Source organism: Ranitomeya variabilis, chromosome 7 (genome assembly GCF_051348905.1).
Source record: "Ranitomeya variabilis isolate aRanVar5 chromosome 7, aRanVar5.hap1, whole genome shotgun sequence".
NCBI lineage: Eukaryota > Metazoa > Chordata > Amphibia > Anura > Dendrobatidae > Ranitomeya > Ranitomeya variabilis.
This window is the reverse complement of record NC_135238.1, coordinates 54,233,732-54,245,548: the sequence shown is the minus strand read 5'-3', so window position 1 is coordinate 54,245,548 and position 11,817 is coordinate 54,233,732. Positions and strand designations below refer to the sequence as shown.

The following is an 11,817-nucleotide window of genomic DNA, read 5'->3' as shown; positions in this document are numbered from 1 at the left end:
AACTGAAATATTTCATTCAGTGATATCTAGGTTATTTTTTGAGCAGTGTATATATAGAGAGAGTGTATATAGTGTGTAGACATAAAATGTAAAGCTACACATGATATACACACACCTGCAGACACGTATGTAGGGAGTGTACACAGTATGTGTATACCATGTATGTGCCCATCCTGAGCATCCCAGGTTGGGGCTGGCTCATCCCTGCACCCAGCACGTCTGGAGGGGTCTGGGCTTTTTGGTGATGGGCAGCACCTTCTCTGCCTGTGGCTGGTATACATCCCCCACCTCTTGGAGCAGAGGAGGGGGCTCAGCCTCCGCCTGCCACATTGCATCGCAGCTCCCTCCTATTTCTGGTGACGTCTCCCTCCTGCCCGTGTGAGGAGAGAGGCTGAGGGGTCGGTGCTGGGCTCCGGTGACTGAGTGAAGATGGTGCTGGCGGTGGCATCATGCCCTCGCAGGCTGGCCAGGCGCTCCCGCTCGGCTATCGCCGCAGCTCTCACCGTCCTGCTCATCCAGACTCTCATTGTGTGGAATTTCAGCAGCCTGGATTCTGGGGACGAGCAGCGAGGAGGAGGAGGAGGAGGCAGCAGCCGGGAGAAGAGGGACAGGGGCAGCCACAGAGATGAGCCCGGGCTAGGACAAGAGCCGCAGCAGCAGCAGCGCCGCAGAGGAGCAGCAGGAGCCCTGCACAGCCAAGCTCTGGTAGGTGCTGCCTGGCATCACTGGCACTGCTGCCTGGCACCAGGGGTGCACACTGGCTCCCTGCAGCTCTGGCTAGCTTCATACATTCAGTGCAGAGGAATGCTCAAAGGGTCACCTTAAATAAAGACACTGGGCTTTAAGATTCACCCTGGCACAAGGTGATGGTGAAGGGTCTTCTGAGGTGGCACCTGGGTGGTGCAGGTTGTCTAGCTCATCAGTCCTGATGGATACCCAAGTGACTGGAAACTTTTCAGTGTTGTGTCATTGCTGTGGGGTTATGCCACTCACCGGCGAACCTGGCACAATTTTTTAAGAGGCAAATGTCGAAAATTGTCGCGCGTTGGCGGGTTGGTTGGCATGATGTATGGTGAGTGAGCGATTGGGTAAAATGGTGGCGCCAGAATGGGAAATCTAGGGTGTAGATGAGTGGAAACCTCTTCTACAGTCTCTAAACCACCACCACAGATCAATGGTGTCCAAATAGTGGACCACTAATGGAAGCCCGGTTTGGAGATGTTGATGGTCACGTCACCTTGGGCTTTAGCTGCTGTGGCCGATGTCGTCACCTTGGGCTTTAGCTGCTGCGGCCGATGTCGTCACCTTGGGCTTTCTGTTGACCGTCGATCTTTACCACTCATCAAAATTTTTGTAACACCAATTTATCGGGGAAAAAGGTCCTAAAATATATTGAGCGCCAATCATGGTGCCACCATGACGTCCCTGATGAGACACCTACGAGACTCAAGAACACAATTATTTATTAAGAATTTGGTCGATTTTGAAAATATGAATCAATTTTAGGAAAAGAAAAATGTGCAGTGTCCATGGCTGAGTTGACTTGAATGGCACAATATGCTAAGAGGGCATCAATGCCACTTGGCTGAGCTTCAATAGACCATTGAGGCAGCAGGCATGATGTGAATGGGAGCCTGACTCCTGTATGGGGGCTTCATGGAGGGTTCTTCATGCAAACATCATGTGTGGCCTCTATGGTAACATTGATGGGATCTGCTCTGCTGGAGATCTCAGATGTGGTCGGTGGGCGACTTCCTTGTGAGGGGCTCCTCAGATGTTTGCTTGTTCTACCTTGAGAAAGTGACAGACTGACACAGATTGAGATGCAGCAGAGGGGCTTCCTCAGCCATTTTTTACATCTCAGTATGATAGCAGTGGTGACGGAGAAAGGGGGTGTCCCACCTTATAGGACGTATGACAAAGCGGGGGTCCTAGCTTATGTATTGGATCTCACATGGCTGTGTATGGGTCTCCATCATATCTTCATCCAGTGTCCTTGCTGTATGTGGCTCCATAGGAGGATGACTACTCTCATATACACTACACCGCTGCATGTATCACAGTGTCAGACATTGTGTCCCACACATAGGAGGATGACTACTCTCCATATATACTACACACATAGGAGGATGACTACTCCCCTATATACTACTCCCCTATATACTACACCGCTGCATGTATCACAGTGTCAGACATTGTGTCCCACACATAGGAGGATGACTACTCTCCATATACACTACACACATAGGAGGATGACTACTCCCCTATATACTACTCCCCTATATACTACAGCGCTACATGTCTCACAGTGTCAGACATTGTGTCCCACACATAGGAGGATGACTACTCTCCATATATACTACACACATAGGAGGATGACTACTCCCCTATATACTACTCCCCTATATACTACAGCGCTACATGTCTCACAGTGTCAGACATTGTGTCCCACACATAGGAGGATGACTACTCTCCATATATACTACACACATAGGAGGATGACTACTCCCCTATATACTACTCCCCTATATACTACAGCGCTACATGTCTCACAGTGTCAGACATTGTGTCCCACACATAGGAGGATGACTACTCTCCATATACACTACACACATAGGAGGATGACTACTCCCCTATATACTACTCCCCTATATACTACAGCGCTACATGTATCACAGTGTCAGACATTGTGTCCCACACATAGGAGGATGACTACTCTCCATATATACTACACACATAGGAGGATGACTACTCCCCTATATACTACTCCCCTATATACTACAGCGCTACATGTATCACAGTGTCAGACATTGTGTCCCACACATAGGAGGATGACTACTCTCCATATACACTACACACATAGGAGGATGACTACTCCCCTTTATACTACTCCCCTATATACTACAGCGCTACATGTATCACAGTGTCAGACATTGTGTCCCACACATAGGAGGATGACTACTCTCCATATATACTACACACATAGGAGGATGACTACTCTCCATATATACTACACACATAGGAGGATGACTACTCCCCTATATACTACTCCCCTATATACTACAGCGCTGCATGTCTCACAGTGTCAGACATTGTGTCCCACACATAGGAGATGCTTCTCTTTATTTTCTGTGTCATATTTTAGGTTTCCCCCACAGACACCTTTTCTGTGATGTTTTGTGCCCAGACCCATCCTCTCCTCTCCTCCCATCACAGCCAGTCCCTTCCTACCAGTCTTTAGTGTCCTTGACAGTTTTTGTAGGAGGAGGCTCCTACCTGTTGATTTGGGGCCATATGTTTAACTCTGATGTAGTCGTGCTGAGTTTGTTATTTGTAGCAGAGCCGAGTTTGTTATTTGTAGCGGAGTTCAGTTTGTTATTTGTAGCAAAGCTGAGTTTGTTAATTGGTAGCGGAGCTGAGTTTGTTATTTGTAGCGGAGCTGAGTTTGTTATTTGTAGCAGAGTTCAGTTTGTTATTTGTAGCAGAGCTGAGTTTATTTGTAGCGGAGTTCAGTTTGTTTGTAGCGGAGCTGAGTTTGTTATTTGGTAGCGGAGCTGAGTTTGTTAGTTGTAGCAGAGCTGGGTTTGTTATTTGTAGCAGAGCTGGGTTTGTTATTTGTAGCAGAGTTCAGTTTGTTATTTGTAGCAGAGCTGAGTTTGTTATTTGTAGCAGAGCTGGGTTTGTTATTTGTAGCAGAGTTCAGTTTGTTATTTGTAGGAGAGCTGAGTTTATTTGTAGCAGGGCTGAGTTTGTTATTTGTAGGAGAGCTGAGTTTATTTGTAGCAGAGCTGAGTTTGTTATTTGTAGGAGAGCTGAGTTTATTTGTAGCAGAGCTGAGTTTGTTATTTGTAGCAGAGTTCAGTTATTTGTAGCAGAGCTGAGTTTATTTGTAGCGGAGTTCAGTTTGTTTGTAGCGGAGCTGAGTTTCTTATTTGCAGCAGAGCTGGGCTTGTTATTTGTAGCAGAGCTGAGTTTGTTATTTGTAGCAGAGAACATGTTTGTTATTTGTATTGGAGCTGAGTTTGTTATTTGTAGCAGAGATGAATTTGTTATTTGTAGGAGAGCTGAGTTTATTTGTAGCAGAGTTCAGTTTGTTTGTAGCGGAGCTGAGTTTATTTGTAGCGGAGTTCAGTTTGTTTGTAGCGGAGCTGAGTTTGTTATTTGGTAGCGGAGCTGAGTTTGTTAGTTGTAGCAGAGCTGGGTTTGTTATTTGTAGTAGAGTTCAGTTTGTTATTTGTAGTAGAGCTGAGTTTATTTGTAGCAGAGCTGAGTTTGTTATTTGGTAGCGGAGCTGAGTTTGTTATTTGCAGCAGAGCTGGGTTTGTTATTTGCAGCCGAGCTCAGTTTGTTAGTTGTAGCAGAGCTGAGTTTATTTGTAGCAGAGCTGAGTTTGTTATTTGTAGCAGAGAACATGTTTGTTATTTGTATTGGAGCTGAGTTTGTTATTTGTAGCAGAGATGAATTTGTTATTTGTAGGAGAGCTGAGTTTGACATATGGCACATAAATGAAACACTATATTACATCATTTTTGTGTTTTGCATAGAAGTGCAGATAAAACTCCCGCGTTATGGTTGACTCAGTGAGTTATCGTCATGAGCTGACTTTTGCAATCCCAAAAATGAAATAGTCATCTGTGATACCAGAGCTGACGATATTAGTCATCAAGTAGAGCGAGAGAATAGGGTATAAAATCTATATTAAGTGTAGGATGTTCATGTTCTGCCGAGTTGGGATATGGGTCAGGGGATGATGCTGTAGGGGGACTACAACTCCCAGCATGTATTGGCTGTGTCCATGAGTGCCTCTATTCCCTGATGCCTTTACCTATAGTAGATGACAGCAGGGAGGGTGGCCTTAATGTCAGCACTAAGGAGGGGATTAAGAGCGCCGATCCTCAGCTGTAATCCTACCCAAACCCCCACTTAGGCACTCGAGAAATGTCCCGTAGTTTGGGAGAAGGAGCCGAAATTGGATGCAGATTTTAATAACAATGACACAATAGATTGATGAAGACTGGAGAGCACGATGGAAATATTGAGAATACTTTACATTTCATAGTGTTAGTTTGGCTTTATAATTGGTCCTGTTTTAAATTACCATTATTAAATGCTGAGAATAATAGAATGGGCGTCTCTTCGCCCCCAAAAAAGTCCCGGAAAGCCTCTATTAAACCATGTCGGGGGAAAGCTGGATTACATCCTATAGAAGTGGGAAAGCTGAGTTGTTATTTCCCGTTCTCCTGACGTCCTGTAAAGCAGGGGTCATTGATGAGATTCAGGAGCCTGTGATAGCTGTGTGCTCCCTTGTTTAGGAGCCGTAATACTGAATTCCCTACAGCTATAAGGCTGTATTCATAGTGTGCCGAATTGTCAAGGTGGTTTGTAGCCTTGTGGCTTATGCAAGTGAAGTGAAGCCAGTACTGAGGGGAGTTATTATTTTACAAAGGGGGAAAAATAGGGATTGGGACCCCTTTAAATCAACAACTACAAGTTGTATGCCCAAAACTATATCACAAAACCCCCGAAATCCTCTCTATAACGCACCAGGTTCTGTTCCAAGTCATTTGACCTGTCGACACCAGACCTGCGCGGGGCCATACAGCCATGTGTTAGGCTGTGTCCACGTTAATTTTTTGGGCCCTTACTCATTACCCTTAAGATGGATCCGTTTTCCAACAATGACCAAGAAATCTTCGGAAACTCCATTAACTATTAATGTCACAGATTCCGATATTCATGCCATAAGGACAATTTTACACTTAGAAGAAATTCCCTTTAAGGACCCCCTTTACGCTATACAACCTAATCCTCAATGGCCTGAAACCTGTGCCCCCCAGCTGACAGGGCATGCTGGGAGTTGTAGTTCTCCAATAACTAGATTGATAGGGGTCCTTTAAATGTGGGTGAAAGACATCATGTACCATCAAAGTGATATTTCATCCATCTGCCGTAAAGTGGCGCGTTGCAGTCATTCCAGCACGGTAACCCCATGTCCGCCATTGTTTTCTTTCTGGATTCTGAGTAGCCCAAAAATAAAACAAATTCAACCATCACAACAGTTGCGAGCGTCTGTAGCCGCGCCGGTCTATACCATTAACCACAGGGCACTTTTCTAAGAGTGCAATTTTCCAATAGCATCTGACAGATGTTGTCTTGTGAGTGGATTTGTATTACAGTTATTCGGTTTCCTTTGAGAGGATTTAAGATTGCAATGTTTCTACTGAGCTAGTGGCGGGGACCCTGATTCCTGCGCCCAAGACCTGTTTGTGGAGCCTTTATATTCCGTCTTATTATAATGGGGGCCCGGTGTGTGCTGAGCACCGCAGACGCCGCTGGTCGGGTCTGACGGGGACAGATTGTTGTTTTTTGTTTCTAAAAAACAAACAAAAAAATAAATAAATGTGATTTATTTATTTATCTATTTATTTTAGCATAAATCACCAATTATTGTATATTCTATAGGGGTGTATATTAGGCAGGAGCAGGATTTATGAAAAAAAAATTATTATCTATGATATCAAATCTCATATCTATCTATCTATCTATCTATCTATCTATCTATCTATCTATCTATCTATCTATCTATCTATCTATCTATCTATCTATTATCTATCATCTATCTATCTATCTATTATCTATCTATCTATCTATCTATCTATCTATCTATCTATCTATCTATCTATCTATCTATCTCTATTATCTATCTTTCCATCAATATATCTAATGTCATATATCTCTGTCTATGATCTGTTGATCGATCTATCCACCTCTGTATGACCCACATAGAGAACAAGGGTCCCCCAACCAGGCAGAGATGGGGTGTGCTTCTGTCAGATATTTAGGTCATATCCACATATTGTACATTCTACATGTCTATGTTGGGAGAACCCCATTAAGTTTTAACCATGTAGGTGCTGTCTGTAGTCAGTAAGACTCGGCCTAAGCTTTGCCATATGTATAAGATTAAAACTGAACCAGCCAGATATGTATAGGGGGACATCAGGGGGAACATCATGTCCTCTTGGAGATATGCCAGAGTCAGAGGGCTGATACATCCCCTCTTCTCATTAAATTGAGGGCCATATTATATTATCTAATATCGTCTCTCCTCACATGTCAGTTTTAGTTAATACTTGTGATCATCATGAAATAACAATTCTGGAACATTAGACTCAACCTTGTATTTTTCTTCTGTTGTTTCGCCTGGAAATGTATGAATAAATTGACTAATTCCTCTGGGAATGAGTTGTGTCCCCCACCCAGTATAACGCTGTCCAGTTATTGAGGATAGGGGCAGATATTGTTTTGTAGGATCTAAACCCGTATATGTAGGGTTAGATACGGCTCTGCTCACGAATCTTTTTGGCTATGTCAGAGATATACATCATGTCTATAGACCAGAGATCCAGTTTATGCTAAAATGTGTATTTTTCGCAATCATCGGGCTGATTTTCATCGGTCTTTGTTCGTCATAGACAGTCTATGTGTATGTTTTATGAAAAGACTGCAAACCCTAAAGAGCCACCATATAAATACCATTCATTATTTATGAATCTGAACACCGTAACTTTCCAAGATTTTCTACTAACCAAACAGGGCATTTACTATTCACCGACAGGCCCGGACTGGCCCACAGGAGAGCAGGAGAATCCTCCGGTAGGCCGCTGTGAAGGAGTACAAATGAGTAGTGCTATTACATTGCTGGAAAAGGTATAATCCAATCATTCCTTAAACAAGCTAGCCAAATTAATATTACATAGAAGCAAAAGTAAATTTGTGTACTTAAGGTCATGTTAATTTTTGCAATGGGCCTCAAGAATCAATGTTGCTGGTGGGATTTTGCCAACCCAGTCCAACACTGTTCACCAATGTGAAAAAGCCAGTGTGATGGACCATAAAAACACATCTCCTGTGTATTATTGTGCACCTTCCATATTACCCACTGAAAAGATAATTACTACATCAATGTAGGTATTTAACAGATCTGGTGCAAAGGAAAAGTCGAAAGTCGAGCAGTTGTCGATAGTAGTATAGCTGGTGAAAATCGATTTGCAGGACTGGGTTCATCGGCCAGGTCAATAATCTGTGACTACTAGACGGGAGTCATGCCTGCCTACATCTGTGGCTCCTCTTTTGATTACCCGGTTTAATCATCGTTGCGACATGATGCACATGTGACGTCACACCAGGCCGTCAAATCAAAAGTGGACCCTGTCAAGCCATCGGCGGTTCTTAGGATCCCCATCGGCGGCCACAGATTACTGACATGGCCAATATACCAGGTCCTGTGACACGAAATTCACCAACTTTACTTATTAATTCTAAATCTTATTTTTCAGTGCCCCATTTGAAAATGAGAGAAACATATAATTCGCTGCCATGACCAAGTTTGGTTGACTCTTTCTTGTTTTTAGTCATTGGGTGACTTGCTAGAGCAAAGGCAAAGTGAAGTAGTTGCCCACTGAAACCAATCATTTTTCCGCTCTCATTTTTGAAAGGCACCTTTTTAAAAAGAAAGATGAAACCTGATTGTATGCTATAGGCATCTACTTTACTTGGAACCTTTGGATGTCAGTATACTGCCTTTAAGAGAGGGTGGTATAAGGTGTTTTCTATAGGGAAGCTTTGGCTGTCAGCATACCGGTCATTGGGGGTCTGGATGAGGGTGGATATGGCTCGCGACCATCTCAGAACTGAAAGATAGTTCTCAACGTACAAAAAGTTGGGGACATCTGCCTTAGGGTAGAAACTTTGGCTGTCAGTATACTGGTCATTGGCGGTCTGGATGAGGGTGGATATGGCTCGCGACCATCTCTCAGAACTGAAAGATGGTTCTCAACGTACGAAAAGTTGGGGACATCTGCCTTTGGGTAGAAACTTTGGCTGTCAGTATACCGGTCATTGGCGGTCTGGATGAGGGTGGATATGGCTCGCGACCATCTCAGAACTGAAAGATAGTTCTCAACGTACGAAAAGTTGGGGACATCTGCCTTAGGGTATGTGCAAACGCACCTTCAAGAACTCCACTATGACCCTGGCCATAAACTCCACACCAATTCCACAATAAAATCTGTATGGTTTCACTCAATGAATGATTAGGATCCAAAATCTGCAGCCGTCGGAGGATCAGAGGGCGAATTTATTAGTTGTGAAATCCGCGACTGAAATTCGGCAACTATACACAAGTATACAAGCGCTCATTAATGGTGGATTAATGTGCATGAAATCGACACATCTAAATAAATGCATCACCCGTCATAGAGCGGCAGAACACTGTGATATGAAGAACACCTAGTTGCTTGTGAACGTCTGCTAATCGGGATGTGTTCCCATTTATTTCTTATGGGCTGTCTGACATGACTGTTTTGTTACTCTCTCAAGGATGAATCCGTTTCACAGTTCTATTATTTATATATCAGATCTGACTATTGTCGGCAATTAGTGAAGTATAATCAAGTGTTTGTTGTGATTATCGGAGACAGAGGTTTTATGTCCCAGCAAATCAGGAATGTAATGTGTGCAGCGGAATACGAAATCTCAGGAAAATACGAAAATCACGCCGCCATGATACATAAGAAGGGACAATGAAATATAATGACAACGTACGTGCCGGGGGTTATACAGATATTCATTAAAATGGTTGCTCTGGCCTTAGTGATGAGCGAACGTACTGGGATAAGGTGTTATCCATGCTCGGGTGTCAACCGAGTGTCTTCGTCGTGCTCGAAAAATATGTTCCAGTCCCCGCGGCTGCATGTCTCGTGGCTGTTCGACTGTCACAGCACATGCAGGGATTGCCTGTTTTTTTCGGGTAGCACATGAGCATGAAGGGCTGTGGAGTCGGTAAGCCAAACCTCTGACTCATACTCCTCAATTTCCATGACACCGACTCCGACTCTACCAAAATGGGCTCCGACTACACGACTCTGACTCCACAATCCTGCCAGGTCTGTGGAGTCAGTAAGCCAAACCTCCGACTCTGATTCCTCAATTTCCATGACACCTACTCCAACTCGACCAAAATGGGCTCCAACTCCATGACTCTGACTCCACAATCCTGCCAGGTCTGTGGAGTCAGTAAGCCAAACCTCCGACTCCGATTCCTCAATTTCCTTGACACCAACTCCGACTCTACCAAAATGGGCTCCGATTCCACGACTCTGACTCCACAATCCTGCCAGGTCTGTGGAGTCAGTAAGCCAAACCTCCAACTCTGATTCCTCAATTTCCATGACACCTACTCCAACTCGACCAAAATGGGCTCCAACTCCACGACTCTGACTCCACAATCCTGCCAGGTCTGTGGAGTCAGTAAGCCAAACCTCCGACTCCGATTCCTCAATTTCCTTGACACCAACTCTGACTACCAAAATGGGCTCCGACTCCACGACTCTGACTCCACAATCCTGCCAGGTCTGTGGAGTCAGTAAGCCAAACCTCCGACTCTGATTCCTCAATTTCCATGACACCTACTCCAACTCCACCAAAATGGGCTCCAACTCCACGACTCTGACTCCACAATCCTGCCAGGTCTGTGGAGTCAGTAAGCCAAACCTCCGACTCCGATTCCTCAATTTCCTTGACACCAACTCCGACTCTACCAAAATGGGCTCCGACTCCACGACTCTGACTCCACAATCCTGCCAGGTCTGTGGAGTCAGTAAGCCAAACCTCCGACTCCGATTCCTCAATTTCCATGACACCTACTCCAACTCGACCAAAATGGGCTCCGACTCCACAACTCCGACTCCACAGCCCTGCGAGCATGCTCGGATAACAACTGATCCGAGCACTTTCGCTCATCACTACTGGCCATCTGTTGGGTGTTGGTGGGATGTCCGAAGGTAATTTGGTAATCACAAGTTGGTGATATGGATGAGATGTGATATTAAAGGGAACCTGTTATTACATTCACAACAGTTTTGCTACTGAAATTAGTGGTAGGACTCTACAGGTCCCAGTTGAACAATAAAAATGATACCTGTCGTGTAGTAATCTGATGTGTCAGCATTGAGAAGTCAGATCAATGCAAACTAGTCTGGAAGTCCATTGGGGATGAGATGTGCCAAGGAGGCATTATATGCTTTAAAATGATCCCTATCCGTGAGATAGGGGATAAGTTCCCGATCAATGGGGATCCGACCTCTGTGACCTCCAGCAATCTCAAGGTGCACTGTGTGAATGGAGCGAAGGTCCATCATGCACACTGCCATTCCATTCATTCTTGATGCAGTGCCATAGACCAGCCGGGCGCTTTGCTCAGATATCTCCAGCGATTCCATTAATGAATGGTGCAGCAGTGCACATGATTCATATGCCCCTATTCTTGGGTTCCCAGCGGTCGGACCCCAAGAATTAAGATGGCGATAATTTTCAGACTTGAGAATTCACATTTATCTCATTCCCCAATGCACTTCTAGGCTAAGTTTGCTTGATTTCTCAGTGGTGGCACATCAAGACAGGTATCATTTTTATTGTTGCACTAGGACTTACTGTATACATACGGTAGTTTTATTAGTTAACACATAATGGCGGGTAAAGGTGACCACGTGGTTATATCTTGTGTAGCAGATATTATCATATGATTGGATTTACTTCTTTTATAACCATCAGTGAAGTAGATGTTGGTGGTAAATCTATCATAATAACGACTGCCATAAGCAGCATTATATTTTATCCCCTGTCACTGCCTTTATTTTTGGTATTTCACGAGGTTAATAGAATATTAGAAGATTATTATATATTTATTTAAAAAGTTGTATAGTCAAAGTCTATGAGATTTAACGAATCTCATGCACACAGCTTGTTTTTTTTTTT

The 11,817-nt window shown here is 44.1% G+C and overlaps 1 protein-coding gene across 1 annotated transcript in view; it reads left to right on the top strand.

Annotated features, from left to right (window-relative positions):
* The first annotated feature begins 349 nt into the window (after nucleotides 1–349).
* Nucleotides 350–11,817, top strand: part of XYLT1 (xylosyltransferase 1) — a 309,757-nt gene continuing 298,289 nt past the window's right edge. Inside the window, exon 1 of the mRNA XM_077275109.1 lies at nucleotides 350–705. Within this exon, the coding sequence (XP_077131224.1) occupies nucleotides 430–705 (276 nt within the window). The 5' untranslated portion in view covers nucleotides 350–429. The remainder of the gene's footprint in view (nucleotides 706–11,817) is intronic.